General features: G+C 50.5%; 1 protein-coding gene across 6 annotated transcripts in view; it reads right to left on the bottom strand.

Moving 5' to 3' along the window:
- The window catches only part of LOC144950091 (fibronectin type-III domain-containing protein 3A-like), a 148,718-nt gene that overhangs the window by 28,700 nt on the left and 95,435 nt on the right, over nt 1-24,583 (bottom strand). For all 6 annotated transcript variants that reach the window (XR_013640345.1, XM_078880115.1, XM_078880116.1 and 3 more), the window contains 11 exons: nt 21,049-21,271; nt 19,828-20,247; nt 12,003-12,064; nt 11,238-11,398; nt 8,292-8,351; nt 7,587-7,725; nt 5,821-5,874; nt 4,796-4,920; nt 3,675-3,849; nt 1,743-1,829; nt 754-892 (listed from right to left, as the gene is read on the bottom strand). Coding sequence is in view for 5 of the 6 variants with exons in the window: in XM_078880115.1 (XP_078736241.1) it covers nt 754-892; nt 1,743-1,829; nt 3,675-3,849; nt 4,796-4,920; nt 5,821-5,874; nt 7,587-7,725; nt 8,292-8,351; nt 11,238-11,398; nt 12,003-12,064; nt 19,828-20,247; nt 21,049-21,271 (1,645 nt within the window). In the remaining variant the exon portion in view is untranslated. The remainder of the gene's footprint in view (nt 1-753; nt 893-1,742; nt 1,830-3,674; nt 3,850-4,795; nt 4,921-5,820; nt 5,875-7,586; nt 7,726-8,291; nt 8,352-11,237; nt 11,399-12,002; nt 12,065-19,827; nt 20,248-21,048; nt 21,272-24,583) is intronic.

Genomic DNA, 24,583 nt, shown 5'->3' on the forward strand with positions numbered 1-24,583 from the left:
ACGAATTTCTTTAGAACTTAGTGTTTAGTTTGTTGCCTTTCCCTGGCACCTCCGATTGGCTCGGTTGGCTACGTACGGTGCAAAAGAAGTTCGGCGTACATACCTCCGAGGCCTTACTCAACAACAAGTGTGCTCGTATTACAAAAAAGCTCCGACTATATAACATAAACTGGGATCCACGTCGAAATATAAAAAAATATTAATGGAAACGAGAATTAGAACACTGCACTGTACTCTTGTATGGACGTGAGAGTCAGGCCATTACAAATACCCGAACAAAGCAAACCAAGCAGCAACAGAAATGTGGTTTGTAAGAAGGATGATGCTAAACATTTTACGGACATAAATGTATACTTCGGATAGCGGCAGGTTACACAAAAACAACTGACGAGATTAATGAATGAAAGGAACGGTTTCAGATTTGGTTGGACGTCACAAGGAGAAAACAAAAGCTTGAACGCCAATTTAGTTTCGACTCGGAAACATTGCAGGTACCTCAAAAAGCCGGGGGAAAAGACGGCGAATCGAAGCCACATTTGCAAATTCGAAAGAGCTGGATGCATCCGGAAGAGAGCATCTAAAGGGAACCGGAGTTTCAAAAGCAAAGTTCTTGAGTAAATATCGTGCAACGAGGCACGGGCCACGATCGCTGACGTCTTTGAGAGAGCACACGGCACATCGAGGGGGAGACACATTCCCAAGTGGATTGCGTGCCGCGCTATCCGACCGACGGTGGGGGGTGTGCGCACGTACCCCACAGGACCTTGAAGGAGTGAGGAAGCAGTTTCCCCTTGACAAGCGGCTTGCTCGGAGCTCCGGGTTTGTCCGGCTGAGTTTCAAACGTCGCAACTTCACTCGGCCCGCTCCTCCCTTCCACGTTGGACACGAAGAGCTGGGAGGGAAGCAAAAATAAATAGAAACGCACTTTCACAAGAACAGACACGCACGCACTCACACACACGCGCACACGCACACACGCGCGCACGCACACACGCGCGTAGGAAGTATTTTGGCTAGCCATCAAACAAAGGCGGTCACCGTGTCGCGCGCTTTCAGATGCGCTTCTGCGACCGTCTGGAACGTTCCACATTGAAAACGAATTTCTTGAGAACTGCTTGTGTTAAGTTTGTTGTCCTTCCCGCGCACCTCTGACTAGCACGGTTGGCTATGTACGGTACGAAAGAAGTTCAACATACACACGTTCCCTTAGCAATTCGATGAGGTGGAGGGACGGCTCACAACGACGATGTCGTAAGCAAGCAGCCGCTACTAAAGCTGCCGAGATCGGTGGGTTTGCATCTCAGCGACCGCCGGTGATCGAACCAGAGTCTCACATCACGCAAGCCGATGGTCTAAATTTCTGTTTGAATGCCTGGAACATCAAGTCAATTTAACACACTTTAATTACCCGCTGACTTTGGCCCACTCCGACTTGGAAGGGCTATTTGTGCGACGACAACTCCTCGGCAACTGGGTGTAGCGGTGGCGCAGTGGTGACGGCATCGCGCTATGAACCTGCGTGCTCTCTACGAGTTTTAGTCCCGGCCGTAGCTACCACCACGAGCGGTGAACCCATCCCAGGGCACCCCCCACCCCACCAACCTGCACTGACCAGCGTGGTGAAGTATAGCCAAACAACCCCACTCAGTGACCAACTTAGCATCGGAGGAGTGCATCCGGCTAATGGATTGACAGACGCCAATACACAAAAACAACAACAACAAAGCAATGGGGCAACTTACCCGGAACTTAAACTCGGAGCTTCTCCTCAAGTTCCTGATGGTGTAGATCAATTCCTCTCCGTTGTACTTGGGCCGAAATCCGTAGCCCTGCGGGTAACGCGCGCATGTGAAACACGAACAAACCCACACCAAGTCTTGCGGGCACATACTCTTAGTTCTTTCGGTAAAGTCACTGTGTAGGTAAAAAATCCAATTAAAATTAATACAAATAAAACAATAAAAATCACGACGTTTCGGAGGCAACACAAGTCTCCGTCATCAGGTGGGACCGTCACAGACAGATTTGCTTGCAGGCACGTCCGATGCCGACACATCAGCGCAGGCAGGCGCTGGCGGGTGATATTTACAATTGAGTAATTCCAGCCGAGTAACACGGAGGAGGGTACGTTTTCCGCTTCGGGATGTTTGGCCAACACCAATCGCATTGCGTGGGTCGAATTTAACTCTGGGATCATTTTCCGCCAATCGAATGTTGGCTTTAAGACCTCCCCCGCAAACGTGCCGTGTCGTGCCGTTCACGAACGCTGCTCTGACCACGTCAACATTCATCATCATGTACGGTCACGAATTTCGCTTTCGCCGAATTCACGCATCATCGCAGATTCGCCCCCCCCCCCCCCCATTGCTTCCTCTCGTCGATTTCATTCACCTATCTCCACCATCAAATTCAGACACACGTTGTTCTACCGTTGGTGAAGGCGCTACATAAACTCCGTTAAGATAACAAGAGGATTCCAGCACAGGACTTTAATAATGCCACTTCGCCACCGATGTCGGTAGCCGCGGCCGAATATCTTAGCTGGATCTTCTTGGTTCTTTCGGTAAAGTCACGTAGAAGGAAAATAATAAATTAATAAAAATAAAACATAAAATAATTCTCACGACGTTTCGGCCACAACGCAAGCAGCCGTCTTCAGGTGGAGAACAGGTCTGTCGAGAAGGCAGAGTCTGAATGATTATTATTTTCCTTCTACGTGACTTTACCGAAAGAACCAAGAAGCTGAATCCCTGCAGTCACGAAAGCTTTAAATCGAAATCTTAGCATGGAGTCGCCGCGTTCGATCCAACTCGGCACGGAGAGATGTTTGTATTCCCCACGGGTTCTAACGTTTTCATCGACAATTGCCGATATTTTTTTATACAGACGCTAAGTCTGTGCGGAGCTTGGATATTCTCCGCTTATTCTAAATGGGTTTCCTCTGGGCTCTCCACTTTCCTCACCGTAGTTAAATTCAACCCACACAACACGTCACTGGCATAGGGCCAAACATCCCAAAAGCTGAGAAGTTACCTGCGAATTACCCACTTGGAATTACGCAGTGGGGAAAAAGAGGTGCAGGGTACATCTTCTTGGTTCTTTCGGTAAAGTCACGTAGAAGGGAAGTAATAAAATAATAAAAAATAAAACATAATAAAATAATTCTCACGACGTTTCGGCCACAACGCAAGCAGCCGTCCTCAGGTGAAAACCAGGACGGCTGCTTGCGTTGTGGCCGAAACGTCGTGAGAATTATTTTATTATGTTTTATTTTTTATTATTTTATTACTTCCCTTCTACGTGACTTTACCGAAAGAACCAAGAAGATGATTCCCTGCAGTCACGAAAGCTTTAAATCGAAATTTAGGTACAGGGTAGTGTAACCCCAGTAGAGAGGAGGCCCCGGGGGGGGGCGGCGGTGGGGGGGTGAAGGGGGCGGTGGGGGGGGGGGGCGGTGGGGGGGGGGGGCGGTGGGGGGGTGAAGGGGGCGGTGGAGGGGGGGGTGAAGGGGGCGGTGGGGGGGCGGTGGGGTGAAGGGGGCGGTGGGGGGGCGGTGGGGGGGTGAAGGGGGCGGCGGTGGGGGGCGGTGGGGGGGTGAAGGGGGCGGTGAGGGGGGGGGGCGGTGGCGTGGTGAAGGGGGCGGTGGGGGGGCGGCGGGGGGGGGGCACGCCAACCGTGCTCGGGTCGTCCATCTCCAGCAGGTACTGCAGGCTCTCCTCGACGGGCAGGCTCGTGGGGCGGCTCCACGTGATGGCGAGCCAGGTGACGGCGGCGCGGTGCAGGCACGGGGCAGACGGCGGCGGCGGGATGCTGCCCGAAGTGAAGAAGATCGCCTCGTCGCTCAAGTCACTGCGCGGCCGGGGAGAAAGAAAGAAGACGTTTTTTTGTTACGATCGTTGCGCGTGCGGGTTTTCCTCTTCGTCGCCCCCCCCACCCCCCTTTCTCTCCCTTTCGAGGGGTGGCGACGCGGCCCACGCGGTGAGCGCGCGTTCCCCGTTTGGTGCAGAGGGTCACGCTGGTTCGAATGCAGCGGCCGCCCTGGTTATTTCGGCGGTGTGTAATAACTGTATTGATACCAAACGCCGACTGCCTCACGGCGATTGTTAGAAATCCCCCAACATCATTTGTAACAGTAGGCTATTGTGTGCCGGTGTCAGGGTACGAAGTGAGCAACATTTCAAAATCACCAGCAAAACTACTCGGTTGTAGATTGTGCATATAGCAATCGTCGCCAAACTCACCGGCAGACGACTGCCGCAAGTCACTCTTGCGACCGAGACCCATCCTGGTCCCTTCAGTTCTCACGTGGATCAGATCACCGAGGAGGGGGCATACTATTGTTTGGCCGGATTTGTACTCGTGATGTCGATTAGTTTACACACATACAGCCGAGTGAGCAAAGCGCCAGAGAAAACAAATAAACCTCAACTTCATGCCATGTCCCTGGCTTGCCAGAAGGGAGTACAGGAATAATGTGGACCGCACCCGTTCCATCTGTACGGGATAGAGTGCTTCCCCTCTCACACAGGTTTCCTCCCGCGCGTAAAACGCATCTTAACATATGGAGGACCGCAGAGCTTGGGCAACCGTTGGCGCTGGCTCAACGCGTGGCTTGTTTCGTGGTTCCCCGCGCCTCCGAGCCGCCCTCGCTCCAACGGCGACGAGCGAATAGCGTGCGGCGGGAGGCGGTGCCAGCTGATGCCGAGATTATTCTCACGCCGACGACGAATTTATTCTCACGCCGACGACGAAATCATTGTCACGCCGACAAGCGGCACTCGACGGTTTCGCCGACCTGGTCCCCACGTCGTTCTTGGCCGCCAGGCGGAAGTGGTAGGCCATGGACGGCGACAGCTTGCTGGCACGGTACTGCCGCTGGTGGCCGTTGTAACAGTTCTTGAAAGCGCCGCCCTTGATTCCCTTGCACGTGCGGAGGGAGAACAACGGGCAAAGGGGAAGCGAACGTGTCACGCAACACGTGGGGGCGGCACGGTGACGCAAGAAGCCAGGGCGCCGGAGCTGACGGCCCCCGACAGATCCTGGGTTTCCAATTCAGGCTGCCGTCAAACTGGGTGCTCGAGTGGAGTGGTCCTGCACTAAGTTTGACAAAATCCGAGTTGTGAAAATTATCACAGTATTGTTTTGACTGCCAGGTGACTCTGCAGGGTGGTAAGTGTGGACCAGTGGCTGTTTGAAGTGGGTCTGTGATATCTCTCCACTGCAGGGCAGTTCCAAGGGCACTCTGTGTATGTACGTTGAACTTCTTTCGCACTATACGTAGCCAACCATGCTAATCGGAGGATACGGGGGAAGGACAACATACTAAACACAAAAAGCAGGTCCTAAAGAAATTTGTTTTCTATCTAGATTATTGAAAAGTGCATAGCTCCAAAGGCTTACTAATATCGGAAGAACGTTCAAGACGGCCGAAGAAGTGCATCTGAAAGGCTGTGTAGTGACGCGACTCCGATCGTGCAGTAACAATAATATCGGGAGACAAAGAAACAAATCTCTAAATCTATAAAACCGTCTACTTTTGTCACTTATCAGTGGCTCATCATAAGAGCGAGTGGAGGTCGATTCAGCCCATCAACTCGAGGGTCGATAAAACGAGTACCACGCAGTGGTGTTCCTATGGATAGACTCGTCCCTGCCATAGGAATGTGGGATTTCCACCACTGGATGGTGGTCATTTGAGTAGAAAATCACTTAGAGACGAGCGAGCGGGAGCCGTTTGGCGTCTATGTACTGCACGTATGTTGAACTTCTTTCGCGCCGTACGTAGCCCAACCGCGCCATTTGGAGGTGCGGTCAACATACCTCATCCCACTCCAAGACGTAGCCCGTCACTTTCGAGCCATTGTCCGCGGGAGGCTGCGATACGAGAGAGAGAGAGACACAAAGGTGAGAGAAGAGCCGCAGTTGGCTGTGACGACGGCGCTTCGACGACAGCCGGCGAGCGTGACGACGACCACGGCAGCCGTTACGGCCGTTGCCCGCCGGGGTGCCGAAGTCGCGGTCCGATATCATTTAAGAGCGCTGTCGTGGAGGCAGAAGTGCACGGGTGAAGAAAATTAACAATTGGCTACGTGTGTTTAGGGGTAAGATGATTTTCCGGGTTTTCCCGAGTAACTAACGTGCCAATATTGTGTGCTTTGCAGAAGGGCCGTTGCTTGACACGTCACCTATTCTTCTTGGTTCTTTCGGTAAAGTCACGTAGAAGGGAAGTAATAAAATAATAAAAATAAAACATAATAAAATAATTCTCACGACGTTTCGGCCACAACGCAAGCAGCCGTCCTCAGGTTAGTTTATTATGTTTTATTTTTATTATTGTATTACCTCCCTTCTACGTGACTTTACCGAAAGAACCAAGAAGATTAATCCCTGCAGTCACGAAAACTTTAAATCGAAACGTCACCTATTATATAATTTTTTTCATTTAAGGCCGTGCAGTGTTAATGATGGTCGTGTTGAGCTTTTTGACATCTGGGAGGAGGAGGAGGGGGAGGGAGGGGGGGGTGGAAATTGCACAGCCACTAACGTCAATTAACATTTCAGAACTTAGAGGGGGACTCAAATATTGACGACTACGCTCAAAAGAGATTGACGGCAAGACATCCACAGAACAAGAGCAGACGACAAATCGACAAAGGTTACCGTCGGGCTGGACTGACACTCAAACTAAAACCTGCCCACCGAATTAGCCCCGGAGGCCAAGCCAAAGCGAGGGATGAAAGGCGGAGAGGTTAAGTAGTGCGCCCGTCACACCGATACTTCAATTCTTGTGCGGGGCAGCGATACGTTCGATGCGAGGTCTGCTGGCCACGATGAGAAGGCGTCAGGAGAGAGAGTCAGGGAAGGATGTTGCTGATGTGATAATATCCTAATTGCCTCGGGGCTACAGAAAATAACAACAGCTTAAACCCCCCCCGCCCCCACACGCCCCCCCCCCTGCATCCCTCCTCCCTGGCTCCTCACCCCCCTCTTCCCCTATATAATCGCTTGTCAAATACAGCTCTCTCTGCCCCACTACAGTAATTTTTTTTGCTGTGGTTGTCCCACCTAATGACGGAGGCTTGTGTTGGCCTCCGAAACGTCGCGATTTAATTTAGTTATTTATTATTATATATTTTTCTTTTTCACCGAAACAACCAAAGAGTATGGAGTCCGTGTAGTTGTGCGGTTCCTCCCAACTGTTGAAGGAGCACAGACTATAGGGTGGTCGACTTACATGGTCCACAGTTTTGAGTTGCGTGGCCACAATCGCACTCCTGTGGCTTGTCCTGAAACTTTACAATTACAAAGGAGAGGTGCTGCTCATCGGCCCACCGACGTCCCGACGCGGTTGATCGGTTCAACCGCCAGCGTCTCCCTCCTCCTCCTCCTCCTCGGGGGAACGTCAAAGGCAGGAGGGGGGCGCACGTGCACGACGTCCGGCGTTACCGAACGGCTGAGATGTGTTTATTCTGGCGGTCAGCGGCGGCATCGTCGCATCACACGACACCGAGTGGCTGATGCACGCTGGGGAGGGTGTGGGGGGGATCAGAGGGCTGCCCTGGTGCGACCCAGCGAGCGAGCGATACCTTCCACTGCATCACGAGCATAGACTTGGTTCTGCTCGTGAGCTTCGGGGGACTGGGGACCTCGGGAGCGGCGGGGGACGTCGTGAAGGTTGCGTGCTCCGAGTTCGAGCCTTTGACGCCGTCGCACAGAGCGCACACCCTGGCGAAGGTGGGGAGGGGGGCAGTGGGGGGGGGGGGATGATGAGTTGGGGGGGGGCAGGCGGCCACAGCAGCAAACGCTGACAATGATGAAAGATCGGCCACCATTCGCCCATTTCCGCACGCGAGGCCGTGTTAAAACACCGCAGCACACTTGAAGCGTCGCTCGCCACATCCAATCAGCGTTCAGAATATTGAACGCACAGCTTCTCCCCCCCCCCCCCCCCCCCCCCATTTTTTTTGCGTCCATCTCTTTCTCTCTTTCCAAGAGACCACGATGAATCCGTTTGTGAGTGCCACAAAATATCAACGACGTTAATGTTTCTGGAAGGCGAGTAATACGCAATGCGGAAAAAACAAAATATGTAATGGCGAATGTTAGCCAGTAATGAGTCGCGGTGAGTGCTGGCAAATGCTAGCGAGTGTGGGCGAGTGTGGGCGAGTGTGGGCGAGTGTGGGCGAGTGTGGGCGAGTGTGGGCGAGTGTGGGCGAGTGTGGGCGAGTGCGGGCGAGTGCAGGCGAGTGGCGGTAACCGCGGTTCAACGTGCAGTATCATCATCGACAAACCTGATGTAGTATTCCGTCGCAGGCCTCAGCTCTGTTAACTTGAACTCCGGCTCTTCACCCCTGTCGTGGGACAGAAGGCAACTTCATTAGCCTGGCAGCGTTAGCTTCAGCAACGACGGCGCAGCATGCGATGAACTAGGGCAGTAAAGGGGGCCACCCCCCCCCCCAGGCTCCGGCTCGGCTGGCTACAAACGACGGTTCGCGTTCATAAAAAAAAAACGAGCGACCACGTAATTTTGGCTCGTAATCCACGATGTACAACATAAGAGCCGAGCTTTTTAAATCCTTTATATTAAGTTCACTTGCTTGCTTGCGCGCTTACGACCGTGCAAATCTTTCGGTCGTTATTTAACCCACTTCCCGTGATCCAATCGAGCTGACATTTTGCACACAAACTCGTTGTGTGTGACAATTTATTTTCGTGAAATTTTTTTCCATAACTTTACAATTTTTAGGATTTTTTTTTTATATTTAATTACCAATTGCTTAATGGTGGCAGGCAATTATCTGACCCATAGGTGGCAGCCATCTCAAGCCAGAGGACGAGAGGACTCTAGCCGCCACACATATAAAGGATTTATAGTGAAAAACTTTGTTTTTACGGGTTAATTTTTCTCTATCCGGCCACAGGTGGCTCGGGTGGTAGAGTGAGCGGTGTGCGTGTCAACTATAAAAATCAACTACACAATTTTTTATTTTAACAGACAAAGCCCACTTTAGCTACATAGCTATTTTGTAGAAGCAACCTGCCCACAAATTGTTGCTCAATTAAGTGGCTTATCACGTGGATATGTATTGCAGCCAAATACTCTAATGTGGAGGGAGAAACCGGAGGACCCGAAGAAAAATCCACGCGACCACGGGGAGAACATGCAAACTCCAAACATAAAGGAGTCAGGGTCAGGATCGAACCCACAACCTCCTGTATACCAGGCGAGGTAGTTAACATCTCGCCACCGTGGCGCCAGTGTGTGTGTGTGCGTGCATCCTTCTGTGTGTTCGCACGAGTGCATTTCTTTGCACAGTCGGATCTGTTAATCGTGATATTTCTGGGAAAGTCTCACAACAACGTTAAGACGTGTGGGGGGGGGGGGGGGGGGGTATTCTAATTTCAGAAAGTTCTTCAAACAAAATCAATCCCCGAACCAAAAAAATCGCAGGGTATCACAAACATCGTTTTATATTCATGCCGAGTGTCCCATTGCAGCGCATTTACGAACAACAACAAAAATCAGAGGCTCCCTTAACATGGTGTTCTTTTTGCTGGCTTGCTTACGTGCAAGGCCAGCTTCTCCCGTACAGGCTGTGCAAAGAGGGGTAAACGCAGGCCACTCGGTAGACTAATGTGCGCGGGCTTCGTAAGTGCTCGCTGCCGCGCGGGGTCAACAACTCAAACGTTTTTTACTCAACATTATTATTATCACCCCAAGCCGTGCCGCGTACGAGACGCGGCACTTCGTGTTCCGGTGCTTGCCGAGTGATTTGCTCGCGGGAGGGCGGGGAGGGAGGGCGGGGGAAGGGTAGAAGGTTCTGTTGTTCAGCTTCGCGCGGAGTGATGCTCGAGCTGGATTAAAATAAAATTACCGGAGCTGGGGACGCTTCGTAGAAAAGACAGACGATTCGAGTGGAACGTTGCACGTTTAACGATGTTGTGGCCGATTAATCGAGAACCCAACAAGGCCCACGTCCCCAAGCGTCATCGAGCACCCGACCACAACCTCCCGTCCAGCGACACACACGTGGGTACCTGGTTTCCACCCTTTATACGATTCAGATGACCTTCCGTGACCGTGCACCCAGGGTATGAAGCAGGCAACAGCCGCATCCAGGAAGTGATTTGAGGTTAGGTTAGTTTGTGTCTCTAGCAGTGTATGCTTTGCTGATTAACTACAAAAATTAATGGGGGGGGGGGGGGGGGGGAATCCAATCTTGTTTAGTTAACTTTCATTCTACTGAATTCAATCTCTCAGCATGTTTCCTATTTCCGTTCACCCAGAACTTTGTTTACTTTTTTTAATGAAGACCGCAGACATGCGCCTAATTATTTCCTCCTATTAATTCACGCGCACACCTGCTCATCGTTCCAATTTCTAATATCTCCTGCTGATTAATCCGACTACGAGTACTATTTTTACAACGAACGTTTTACTCACCGAGCTGTTTAGCTCCACGTGACCACAGAGAAAATACGCAAACTCCAAATAAACAGGCGTCAGGGTCAGGATCGAAACCACGAGACCTCCTGCATACCAGGCGAGGTAATTAACATCTCTAGCCACCGTCGCTCAACCGGAGCATCTGGGTTTGGTGGACGTGGCGACGCCGGTTTTTCAGGCGACTCGAAATCACGGCGACGCGGATTCCGTCAATGACGACAATCACTTTCGCGGCGATCGCGGTGAAGATCGCAAGGGTGCGTCACCACGCCGGGTGCGGCGGTGTGGCTTTGCCGCACGTGGCCTGCAACCCGGCACCGATGGTTGGTGGATCACACCCACGCACACAGTCGTGAAACATCCTCATTAACCGTGGGCGCTCGGCGTCGCCATCTCCTGCCTTGCCAGGGATGGAACAGCAGGGCAAGTGGGATCATTTCCACTTGTATTCCATCTGTACGGAGATTGATTGTAACCGCTCCCCACCCCCTCCACGCACCCCCCCCCCCCCCACCTCTCACATGTAGGATTTCTCCGAGTTCTCTGGTTTCCTCCCACACGTATAAAAGACCCATTCATGGCGATGGCCAAACTTCCCACTATAGGATGACAGAACGTGGGCAACTCTTGACACCAGTTCTGGCTGCCTTCCCTGCTTTTCGATGGTTTCCAGCGACTCCGAATCGTTCGCTACTCTCTCAGAGTTGATGAAAACGCAACGTTACCACGTTGCCAAAGACGATAACGACGATATTGACGACGATGAAAGTGGCACGCGTCCCCGCCGTACCTGTACACCGTCCTGTACTTGGCTTCCTTGGCCTTGGTAGACAGCGAAAGCTCGTACAGACACGAGGGCTGGCCCTGGCTCTCGCCGGAGTCGTCTTCCGGATTCAACCCGGGCAGCGGCTGCCAACTTACTTGGACCTCGCGAGCCAACACCTCCACGACCTGACACAAACAAAGACAAAGAAATCCACCGCCCCCACCGTGTGGCCTTTAACCGACTGTCGTGGGGCACGCGCTGTTAGCGGCACGGCACGGCAAGGCATGGCAAGGCATGGCAAGGCATGGCAAGGCATGGCAAGGCACGGCACGGCACAGCACGGCACGCAAGGTCGTGGGGTGGCCAAGCGCCACGTCCGCCCGTCTTTGTCTCCCCAATGCTGAAGTTTACATGTCGCGCACCTCGGTAATTATTTTAAGGCCGAGTTGACCAGGGAGAGGTCCAGGACCGGTTTAGAATTGTGCGGTGTGGTGTTGGCCAGCGTGCCCACATGCAAGCGTGAGCGGAAGTGTGGGGAAGTTATGCAACATTACCTGTGGTTTTTTGCGCCTTTTGGCGTCATCTGGGTCGAACACCATATGAGACTAGGCTCTAAAGAAAGCTGTCTCTGGTGTGGACCAATCAGTTTCAAAGACAATGCATCAATTATCAGAGTATTGTTTTTGGTTTGCATTTGACTGCAAGTATTGTGGTTAATGTAAGCATGATTCCTTGCAAAATGTGTCAGTTTTGTTGCCAGAAAAAAGGGGAAAACCCCTATCAGTATACCTGTGGTTTCTCGATCTCAGAGAGGACCTCTTGCAACCTCTTGTTCTCCATGGTGAAGTCTCCTGAAGGGTGCGGTGGGTCACAACAATGGACACGACAATTAAGCCGAGGCCAATAGGCCCACGACCAACACGCCGCCCGGAATGCCCCCCATTGTTCGTACTGAATTGACGCTGCTGAAACCGCACGCTGCCGGTTGGCTTAAAGAAGACTTTTTTTTTTTAATGTGGAGCCCAGGCAGATGTATGTAGCCGACATATTGTCTGCTAATCTACTGCCAAGCAGATCACCGAGTCTCTCCGGAAAACAACAAGAGGCCTAAAAAAAAAATGACATTTTACAATCACTGCAAATTTTAGCAAAGCCGGAATTGCATCAACACGCAGAAGGAACTGCAGTCAACTTTCTGTGAGAAGAAAAGGAATGTTGCCATTTTCTACCCTTTAACCTCCTCCCCCCCTTGCCAGCTTTAACCCATTACTAACATGAATACTGAAGGGGAAAAAACTACCATCTGCTGTTATTTCCAAGCACGCGATGAGATGGGTAAACCAAGATTCTGTTGGACGCCACGGTCGTAAGATGTTAACTACCTCGCCTGGTATACAGGAGGTCGTGGGTTCGATCCCTGGACCCTGACACAACAGTGGCTAGGAGATGTTAACTACCTCGCCTGGTATACAGGAGGTCGTGGGTTCGATCCCTGGACCCTGACACAACGGTGGCTAGGAGATGTTAACTACCTCGCCTGGTATACAGGAGGTCGTGGGTTCGATCCCTGGACCCTGACACAACAGTGGCTAGAAGATGTTAACTACCTCGCCTGGTATACAGGAGGTCGTGGGTTCGATCCCTGGACCCTGACACAACGGTGGCTAGGAGATGTTAACTACCTCGCCTGGTATACAGGAGGTTCGTGGGCTCGATCCCGACCCTGATACCTGCATATTTAGAGTTTGCGTGGATTTTTCTCCGGGTCCTTTGTTTTTTTCCCTCCACATTTAGAAACATGCGTTTAGAGTATTTGGGCCGTGATAGATTTCCAAGTGATGATAAGCCACTTTCGTTGGGCTCTCTGAGACAGAAGCTAAATAGCTCAGTGGGCCTTACCTGGTAGAATTAAAAGAGTTAATAGTTTTGTTGGGTGCCAGGCATTCACGACACAGCAAGCTGTGAAGCTTTTAACAAGCGATCCATTCCAACTTGGGGAGGGAGGGGGCACATTTTGCGTGAGGAAACCTCTTGCTCCTTCGAGACACGTCTCTCCGTGTATTACACAAAAAGGCAGCAGCTTGTTTCATGTCTGTGCAGCCGATTCATAGCTCAATCTGCATCCCGATAAAAATGCAGCAGATTGCATCCTTTTTTATTCTCTCTCTTTCTGTTTAAGAGAAAGCGCCCGCTCCCGACACCGCTTCATTTAGCTTTTCTCCGCTTGACGGAAGGCTGCTGCTTTCCTTTTGTCGCCTCGGCCGGGCCTCGTTCATCGCCCACGCGTCCGTCCGTCCGTCCGTTAAATCAAACAAAGCCTCGCAGTGTATATGAAGACTATCCCACGAGAGGCGGGCCGCTTTCAGACGCAAGTCTCGCCGAGTCCTTTAAAGTGAGGGCCCTCCCACGTGGGAGGGGGGAACTGAAGCATCAAAAAAAACAAGGGAGATGAACGCCCGTGCGTCGAACCGCTCATGGTGACAATCGATGTGTTTATGGTGGCGTGCTGTACGCGGCCGGGGAGAAGCGGTGGTTAGCGCACTGCGCTTTGAACCCGACGACCCGAGTTCGGCTTCCGTGCCACGGCGAAACTCAAGCAGCGAGTGGCATCTAAACCGCTCCCCGCAAAATTTCCCTCCACTAACCTGCCCTGACCAACAAGGCGAAGTATGGTCACATAAGCCCCATTACAGACAGGGTGTGGCGAGGCCTTCATCCTGCAGTGGACTGATAAATGGATGCAAGTTTGATAGGGGTGTATATATATGATCCTTATGGCGGTACCCCGGGGTACCAAATGATACAAACTGGCCGAGGCAATTCAATATTTTATTTCTGGGACACTATTTTGTTCAGGGGTGTACGTTACTCCGCGACTGGGGTACCAATCAATCTGAAATCAGTGCCACTCCGCCATGTCGAAACGCCAAACAATGGCATGAAAAAATCCGTTATCGAAAAATTCTACTTTGAATCGTGCATCGTGTACAGCTCGTCGAGATGAGTCGATTGCCGCATCGCCGACCATCAAAAGACTAAACATGACTGCATCACGGACATTGTGCGAGAGACGGGATACTATGGTACCCCGGGGTACCGCCATAAGGTTAATATATTTTTTGCACGGAATTAGTTAATGTGGTCTCCTTCAGCGATTCACTGCACTGTTATAAAAACATAAATGTTGATTCTTGAACCAAATTATAATCCCGATTTGAATTACCACGACGGAATAAACAGTGCTCGTTATACTCGAACCACCTTCAAATCAAGTGCATAACCCACCAGAAAAATAGAAAAGTCCCGACTCGTGATATTGGGACTCGTTCCGCCACTTACGCGACAACCCGTGCCAGATTCTGCGGAAAATACGTGGGCTTCAAAAAACACTCGGGGGAGGGGGGCCTACGCTTACATGCGGTTCTACACCACTTTTTTTTCATCCAGTGGATGTATCCGACCGTAAACGAACAGCAAAGAGGGGCGAGCAAGTGCCAATGATTCTGCAAAACATATCCCAGGGTGGCACTACTCGCACCTCTCGCCCGCTACGCTTCGTCATCGCCCGCCGTTGACGGAACGCTCGCAGAGTTACCCGCCGTTCAATGGCGGCCTCGGCCCATCGTTCCAGCGGAAAGCGGGGGCCAACCAAGTACGCGCATCAGAGGTCGTAACCGGGTACCCGATACCCGTACCCTACCCGATACCCGTACCCTACCCGATACCCAGCTACCCGTACCCGGCTAGGTACGGGTACAGGTACCCGTTTGCGACCCTGGTGCGGCCAGGTACGGGTACGGGTAGGCCGTGAGTCACTGGTGAGTAACCGTTTGTCACTCATTTCGGGTAGGGTACGGGTAGGGAACGGGTACCTGTACCCGGCCAGGTACGGGTACGGGTACCCATTTGCGACCCTGGTGCGGCCGGGTACGGGTACGGAATCAAAACCCGTTTGCGACCTCTGACGCGCGTGCACACACGGCCGCTTTGTCTCTCGGTGGGATCAGCAAGCGGCACATCTGAAAGGTCACCGCATACGCAAGAGGTCAATCATTCCGCATTCTGTCCACTTTTAAAAAAGTTCAAGTGTATCGCAGGCGGGGGATATTTGCTTCCAGATGTTTCTTTTGGCTGGGTTTGGTGGGGGAGGCGACACAATAAGGTACGTCCCTGTGCTCGCTTAATGAGATTATACGCCAAACTTCGAAGTCAACGGAGAGTGGGATCCCACTCAAACGACCGCATGGTAGTATTTCGATTTAAAGCTTCTTTCGTGACTGCAGGGATTCATCTTCTTGGTTCTTTCGGTAAAGTCACGTAGAATGGAAATAATAAAATAATAAAAATACAACTTAATAAAATAATTCTCACGACGTTTCGGCCACAACGCAAGCAGCCGTCCTCAGGTGGAGAACAGGTCTGTCGAGAAGACAGTCTGAATGACACACTTTTGCATATCAATATGCAAATTATTTTGTCAAGGCGCTCTTCCCCCCTCCATCCCAGCTTAAATAAACGCTCCAAGCCTGGGGTGTGTCATTCAGACTCTCTTCTCGACAGACCTGTTCTCCACCTGAGGACGGCTGCTTGCGTTGTGGCCGAAACGTCGTGAGAATTATTTAATTAGGTTTTATTTTTATTATTTTTTTATTTCCATTCTACGTGACTTTACCGAAAGAACCAAGAAGACGCACGGCAGTACTCGCAAAACCGCTCAAAGCCCCCAGAGTGTAGAAACTTCCACCTGCCTCTGAGTAGGAGTCTCCTACTCAGAGGCAGTTGGCCAACCCACTGTTGACTTCCAACAAAGTGGGGACCCTATTCTCTGAATTATAAGAGACAATTTGTCTTAATTCTATCTGGTGGGTTTGTGTGTATTTGTGCTTGGCCCAGATTAGCATGTTTTTAACTCGCATGCGATTTGCCTAAAGCGATAATCGACTCTTAGCCTCAAATTTTTGTTCGCTCTACGGGCACGTACGGATTGATCTTAATGCACCAAAGCATTTGCCGAGCGTTTCAGAGAACAACAAAACGGCCGCTCCGTCTATCGGCTCTGGAAACAATTGTGAGCGTCTGCCGAGGCCGAATTAAAAACGGCGAAAGCCTCAGAGCACTTCAACGTCTGCTCTCCCACTCAACGACTGCCCGCTAATGAGCAGTTTTATCTCCAGGCATGTTAATTTAAGAGAGGAAATGGGGAAAAAAAAATATTTTTTTTAATCCCTCCTGTTCATAAGAAACATCCCACTGAAGTCATTGCACAGAGGTTATGGGTATGACTCAGAATCGTATAAAAGTCCAGCCATGACGGTCACAACCCACTAAACAGCAGCATGGCGCTTACTCATCGGCCATCATTTTTTTAAGGACGACCTAGCGCAGGGGTCAGCAACCTGTGGCTCCGGAACCTCGCGCGGCTCTTGATGACTGCTTCGTGATCGTTATTTATTCAGGACCCACCGTCTCCGTATTCGCCACGTGATTGGGGGGGGGCTCTTAAAATATTGAATTTTTTTTTACAGAATTCGAAAAAAAAATGCCTCTTGTAATTTTGGCTGCCGACCCCCGACCTAGCGAAAGAGCTGTTATAGGTAAAGGTGCAGCCCTGCAATTGCATGGTCGTGCCACTGCGAGCGGAAAGGTCACCACTGGATGAAAACTCTGGGGTTCTTAAGCCAGGACTTAAAAGTCTCCATCAACTAAAAAACGATCAACTATTTTACCAGGTAAGGCCCACTGAGCTATGCGGCTATTTTTCAGAAGCGACCTGGCCACAAATTAAAGCTCAACGAAGTGGCTTATCATCGTGTGTAAATTTATAGTGGCCAAATAATCTAAAACGCACATTGATTCCAAATGTGGAGGGGAAAAACTGGAGCCGGAGAAAAATGTACACAACCACGGGGAGAGAGAGACGTGCAAACTCTAAATATACAGGCGTCAGGGTTGGGATCGAACCCACAACCTCCTGCAAAACAGGCGAGGCAATTAACATTTCACCAGCGTGGCGCCCGTCAGGAACCGAGTTCCTGTCCTTAATGGAGACAGAATTCCATAGACTGGGTGTTGCGCAGTTTAAAAAGGTGCAATGTACAACCGTTCAAATATTTTAAATATAAACCGTACACCAATAGGGAAATTGGAAATTACATTTCCTTCCAAGGTTGGATAAACCCCCAGACAATTAAGGCCATTAAAATGTTTAGCAGGCATTAGCATAGCCCCACTGGTGTAAATAAGCTTCTGGAAATTTCGCTCAACCACCCCAATTATCCCATAACAATTGGGACAATTTGCCACGATTTGGGGAGGTGATAACAACTCTAAAATCTATCATCTGTCTCTTTAAGACGCTCTCATCTGTGCAATCTTCACCGTCCGCAACAAGGCGTTCAATTACACAAGCACACCGCACACGCCCAAGTCTTCGCGACTGCCAGAACCGTCTGTAATTAAGACGGCACGGCAAAGTAATAACCGACAATCGATTTTTTACCCTTTTATCTGGCAACAAAACTGACACCTTTTTTTACAAGGAGTCATGTTTGCATTGACCACAATACCTGCAGTTGGAATGAAAACAAAGACATAACTCTGATAATGTTTGCACTGTCCTTGAAGTTGATTGGTCCACACACGAGACAGCTTTCTTTAGAGCCTAGTCTCACATGGTGTTGGACCAGATGACGCCAAAAGGCGCACAACGCAAGGACAATGAACCATCAGAGTATGAGAGCTCGGGGTAAGCATTTACACCATTGGAACCTCATTTGCCAGTAACAAAATATGATAATTGTTTTTTTACTCTTTCATCTGGCAACAAAACTGACACCTTTTTTTGCATTGACCACAATACCTGCAGTCGGAATGCAAACAAAAACATAACTCTGATAATGTATGCACTGTCCTTGAAATTGATTGCTCCAAAGTAATAACCGTCAGTTGGTTTGGAGACTCGATGAGGCTTTCCCGTAACACAAAAAAAAAGCAGTCGTCTTATTGTTATCATTATTACTCTATCACAAGGTATGAACAAAAAGAAACGCAACAGGTCAAGGTACCTTCTCAAAATCTTTTTAACGCATGGGGGAGGGGGGGGGGCCTCTCTTGCTTCGTGAATGTCAAAAACGTCAAGAAAGCATTTCGATGTCAAACGACCTTGACAAACCGTAGGTCGGCGTGCCCTTTGCCGAATGGCGAGGCGCACGCTCCAAGGCCCCCGCTGCTTATGCCAAAGCAGCCACCACCGCACTCTCAACCATTTCACATCTCGCTGTTGAAGGCAAACGCTGCCCCTCACGGCGGGGGAGGGGGGAGGAAACTGAGACGAGGAAAAAAAAGCTATGCCCTTAAAACAAATATCTCACAGATACCCTCTCGCTCCAGACACCCAGACACTCGCTCATAGGCAGTCAGTCGCCTCCCTATCAGTCTTCTGATAAGGATTATGTGCTAGTTTGCATAAAACCATCACGCGGACCTCCGGTCATCCTCTGATTTGGCTTTCTGCCAGCATCGCGCGCTTCCAGATGTGCTTCCGCGGCCGTCTGGAACGCCCTTCAATCCGATATTAGGAAGGTGTCGGAGATAGGCACTTTTAAATCTAGATTGAAAACTAATTTCTTTTGAACTGCTTTTTGCATTTAATTGGTTGTCCTTCCACCGCACCTCCAATTAGCACGGTCGGTGACGTAAGGTGCGAAAGAAGCCCAACATACATACATCTATCGTTACCACCGTGGTTACCATTCTAATTTGGTTCCTCCACCTCGGTCCACCAGACTGACCATGTTGTTTCACCCACGCTATGTTCAACCACTCTCTCCAGGTCACAACAACACCCTCAACTCATCTACCTACTCACTCACTCGCCACACTGCAGGTGACAACAACACACTCACTCATCCATCCACCCCACCCACCCACTTACAAAAACGATTTTAAATAAACGTTGCAATGGCTCCGACGTGTCGAGTTGTACGGTGTGTCATTCGTCACGATGTCCGTTGTCCTTTGCAGTTGGTGAAGAAGCTGGGAGAAGCTGGGAGCTTCTTCACCACCTGAACGTTCAGTTGGCGAACGTTCCAGGAGCTGAACACAGTACGCGGCCTAATCGCGAAAACCTACACCAGTAGCGCAATCACCTGAAATCCCAGCAAATTTCACGCTTTCGTCAAAAACCAAAGCAAGGATTGGCAATTTAAAGCTTTCGTGACTGCAGGGATTCATCTTCTTGGTTCTTTCGGTAAAGTCACGTAGAATGGAAATAATAAAATAAAAAAAATAAAACATAGTACTATAATTCACGACGTTTCGGCCACAACGCAAGCAGCCGTCCTCAGGTAGAGAACAGGTCTGTCGAGAAGACAGACCTGAGGACGGCTGCTTGCGCTGTGGCCGAAACGTCGTGAGAATTATTTTATTATTTTTATTATTTTATCATTTCCATTCTACGTGACTTTACCGAAAGAACCAAGAAGAAGGATTGGCAACATTCACGAACAGGAAAACTAACCAGGTCGGTAGCCTGCGCTCCCCGCTCCACTCCCCCAACTCGCCGTACACAAACAAACTCCAGGTGGGTGGGTGGGTGGGGGGGGGGGGCGTTTACCTGCCGCGTCCCTCTCGTCGGCCTGCGTGCCGCACGACCGGCATTCTTCCGCGCCTCGCTTGCCGGACCCGGATGAGGAGGGCGACGCCGACAGCGAGCTGGAGTAGCCGGAGGAAGTGGCCGAGGGGCTACCGCCACCGCCACCGCCCTTGTGGCCGTTGTGCAGCAGCAGCGGCGGCGGCCCCGGCACCGCCGTCGCGGTGGCGGACGAGGTCGGGGACGGGGAGCCGTCGGGCGAGGCGGGCTGGCTCTTGCGTGGCGACGCGACGGGGCTGCCGCCGGCCGTGTCGGCGCGCTCACGGCTGTGCCACTCGCCCTGGTGGTGCCGCTCCTTCAGCTTCTTCTGCAGACGCTCGTGCGTCTTGCTGGCGCGCTCGTCGCGGTACGCGTAGCTCTGCCGCCCGTGAGGCCCCGCCGAGTCTGCGGCAGTCCGCGGAAGATTAAAGGGAGCGTAGGTGAACTCAACTATTTTTACAATTTTAACAGGTAAGGCCCACGGACCTATATCGCTGTTTTTCAGAAGCAACCAGGCCAGAAATGATAGCTCAACGAAAGTGGCTTATCGGTTGGACATTTATAGCAGACAAATACTCTAAACGCACGTCGATTCTAAATGTGGAAGGAAAACCAGAATACCCGGAAAAAAATCCACACGACCACAGATAACGATGACCGCCCCCCCCCCTCAACACAGCAGCCAATGCTGCCAAGACGCGATGGTGCAACGGTCAAGCGGCCTCGACCTGCTAGAGGTCAACGGTTCACTTCCATCTCCTGGCACGAACTAACCCAAAATTTTTTTTATTATTACGAATAATATTGATTGCGATAGCGTACTACGTGTTAAGAGCCGTACTTAAATACAAAAAAAAACACGGATTGACGTTGCTTTCTTTGGTTCTTTCGGTAAAGTCACATAGGTATAAAATAAATTAAATCACGACGTTTCGCTTGCAACACAAGCAATCATCATCAGGTGGGAAAACCACAGCAAGAAAAAAAATCTTAGCAAGTTTTTTAGCAAAAAAAATGTTCTTGCTGTGCTTTTCCCACCTGATGATGATTGCTTGTGTTGCGATCAAAACGTCGTGATAGATTATTGTTTGTTTTATGTTTCTACCCACGTGACTTTACCGAAAGAACCAAAGAGTATGTGGATCCCCGCAGTCACGAAAACTTCTCATCTAAATTGAACGTTATCATTATTATCGTCGTCGTCACCTGGTTCGTAGACCTGCGGGGGCAGCGGCTGAGCGAGGTACTGTGGTGGTACCTCCGCGACCTGCGCGTACATGTGCTGGGGGTGCGGGATGAGGTGTGCCGGCGGGTGGTGCATGTAGTGCGGATGCATGTGCGGGGGGGGCAGGCTGGGGTGGCCGTGCGGGTGGAATTCGTGGGACTGCGGTGTCACCACCACCCTCCGCACGCCATTGTCTTCGATCACCTGGGTTTCGGAGGGGAAGTGGAGGGGGGGGATGTGTCGTGGCGGTTTGGAGGAGGTGGAGTGGGTGGTTGAGTGAGTGAGTGGGCCGATGAGTGAGTGGGTGGGTGGGTGGATGAGTGTGTGGGTGAATGTGGATAGTCGAGTGGTCGAGTGAGCGTGTGGGTAGGCGAGCGGGTGGGCGAGCGGGTGGGCGAGCGGGTGGGCGAGCGGTTGGGCGAGCGAGTTAGTGAGTGGGCCGGTGAGTGAGTGGGTGGGTGGATGAGTGCGTGGGTGAATGTGGATAGTCGAGTGGTCGAGTGAGCGTGTGGGTAGGCGAGCGGGTGGGCGAGCGAGTTAGTGAGTGGGTTTGTGGGTGGGTGAGCGTGGGTTTGGGGGCGAGTGGGTGAGTGGGGGAGGATGGAGAGGGGAGAGAGGAGAGAGAAATGGCAGAAAGGTCAACCACAGTTACCCACATCCGTCAGGATCAAACCACAGCCCCAACTCTCCCCCTCAAGTAAATTGCATTCAAAGACTAAGGTTCACACACGGTCTAGTAACTGAAGCAATCGAGGGCCTATATGATAATAAAGGCAATAACGGGTGTTTTAATGAAATGTGCTGTCTGTTTTGATTAAGTTACATAAAAATAAAAGAAATGACTTCAGCCTTAAGTCTTCAAAACCCGAAATGTAATGAGCATCGATTTCAATTGAACAGCACTGGTTCAATATGAACGGCGCAGCTTAGCAGACCCTTTTGTCTATCTCCTCCACAAGCCACGTTTGGTCCAGGAGGACGTTTAACCATATTTCACCAAGCCAGTCACTGCATGGATTGCTTTGCGCCCTCTCGTTTTAATTTGGCGAGACTTGGATCGCTTTCTGGAAATTTCAGCAATTACTCGCTCAATTTCGATTTAAAGCTTTCGCGACTGCAGGGATTCATCTTCTTGGTTCTTTCGGTAAAGTCACGTAGAAGGGAAATAATAAAATAATAATAATAACATTTTATTTTACTCGCTCAATGTTGCTAGCTCGGTGACCGGGGGTTGACAGAACTGCTGCATCAAAATAAAATGTCCCTAATTTATCAAGGACAGCCTAATATGGGTTTCTATACTATTTTTGTCTTTATAAACGTGTGATAAGTGGGCTTGTCGATTGTTCAAGTTGCTTTGATCAACTGTTTAGAATCGAGGCAAGGTGCACTTCTCATACTATTTATACAAAAAATATTTAGAAGCGTGGAAGTCACAGAAAAGTTGGGAAGGCAGCCAGAACTGGCACCAACAATTGCCTAAGCTCTGTGGCCCTATATTGTTTGGTCAACTCCATCAACGATTCCACTGGTCACACTTTTTCTGGCCTAAGGTATTCCAACGGTTTTAAGGTAATTTTGCGGTGCGGATTCCAAATCTGGCATCAGTTTTTGTCTATCGCATCAGGTTTGTGAGATATCAAATATTGCATTTTCAATAAAAACTGCAGAAGAAAAATATTAAATAAATGTGGATATCTACATAAAATGATATTATAAACACACCATCCTAAAAATACAGCACCATATTTTAACGCTAAAGCAGTCGCTGACTCGCAACAACTTGCAATCATAAGTGACAGAGTTAATTTCGGGTAAAATCAATGAAAATGGGGTATGCATAAAAAAGACCTCTGTAACTCATCGGATTCCTCCAGCATATATATATTCTGATTCGGACTATCAATATCGCTACCCGAGTTCGGTTTCCATTCACGGCATAACACCAGCGGCGATGCGACATCTGCGAACCGGTTACCATTATAAAATGGGACCTTGTTGCCAGTATCAGTGTAGTGACGTAAATGTTGTCACTCGGGTGTTCGTGCAAACTACTGTTACAGGAGTGCAACTGTGCCGTCTGGAGAGCCTCCCCCTCTAGCACCAGAGTAAGTGCGGCAAGTCAGCCAGCCCTCGGGGGCATGGTCCTGGTGGTGGCCTGAGAGAGTGCAAGCGAGGACGTGGCAGCCCGAGTGAACCCAAGAGGGCACGTGATTCTCGGTCGAGATCCTAAAGGGAAAGGTCTCGAAGGGGGCGTGGTCTCGAAGGGGGCGTGGTCTCGAAGGGGGCGTGGTCGAAGGCGGGGCGAGGCCACGCCCAGGAGGCATAAAGGAGCAGTCCCGGGAGAGTTCTTGGCTCGTCTGTGGAAGTCAAGGGTGGCACAGTCGGGTTTTTTACAATCGGGTTTAATTGTCTTTTCATATTAAACCCGATCATCTGAGATTGGGAGAAATCCGATTTAATTGGTTCTAATTGCAGAACCGCACTTCTCAACGATGGGCTTCGTCCATTCCAAGCGAAGGAACTCACTGGCGGCGCCCACGGTTGTGGAGGAGAAGCTCCTCGTGTTCATCAAGACCAACCTGCCCGCCGCATTCTACGACTACCCCGTGCCCGACGGCCCCCCGAGTACGATAGCAGCACCGACGAGGAAGCAGCCTAAGCCTTGGATCAGAGTTTCGCATTCATTAAACCAGGTTTTAATTCCCCGAAATCGGGTTTAATTGTATTAAAGAAAAAACCCGATGCCTGCCGCTGGAAAAATCGGGTTTTTTCCACCCATGGTGGAAGCAAGCCGGGGTCCCGAGTCTCGTCGTCTCCGGGTCTTTGTCTAAAGTGAACTCGCTGCTCGCATAGTGAGCCACATCACCTACTATAGAACCAGTGACGTTCAGTGTTGCCACCCGCTGGGGAAGTTGTTAAAGTGTTGCCTCCCAGTCCAGAGTGTGTGCCTCCGTGTTGAACACAAGCCACCTGGGTTCGATTCCAGACTCGGGTGTGACCTGCGTGGAGTGTCTCTACGTGTGTGCCTCTGTTAAAACTGTACAGTAGTTACCGTACAATCCTGAATCAAATCCCTTAAAAGTAGTTAAATTGGGATTACACAGCAGCAACATTGGACGAAAATATTGCAGAGCCCCCCCCGCCCCCCCTTCCTGAACAAGTCCAGTAACTGTGAGGCTCTCCTGGGGTGAAATAATAAAATAAACATCCGTTTCTTATTGTTCATTCTAAGTGAGTTTTTCTATATTTTACCCCCCCCCTCCCGAGAAAAATTAGCATTTAAGCCGATTAGCTGTGCAGGTGAATTATTGATGGCCTTATACCGTAATGGCCACACCGCCACGAGGGAGACAAAGGCGGTCGGGCGTAGTACTGGCCATCACGCCCTCGTGTGGCCTTCGCAGATGCTCACTTACAGCACTTGCCCCAAAGTCTGTAAAGGCTACACGGGGGATCTTTGTCTTTGTAGAGCGTTTCAATGACAGCTCAACAACCAGTGCCTAGAAACAACAA

Source organism: Lampetra fluviatilis, chromosome 56 (assembly GCF_964198595.1).
Source record: "Lampetra fluviatilis chromosome 56, kcLamFluv1.1, whole genome shotgun sequence".
Lineage (NCBI taxonomy): Eukaryota > Metazoa > Chordata > Hyperoartia > Petromyzontiformes > Petromyzontidae > Lampetra > Lampetra fluviatilis.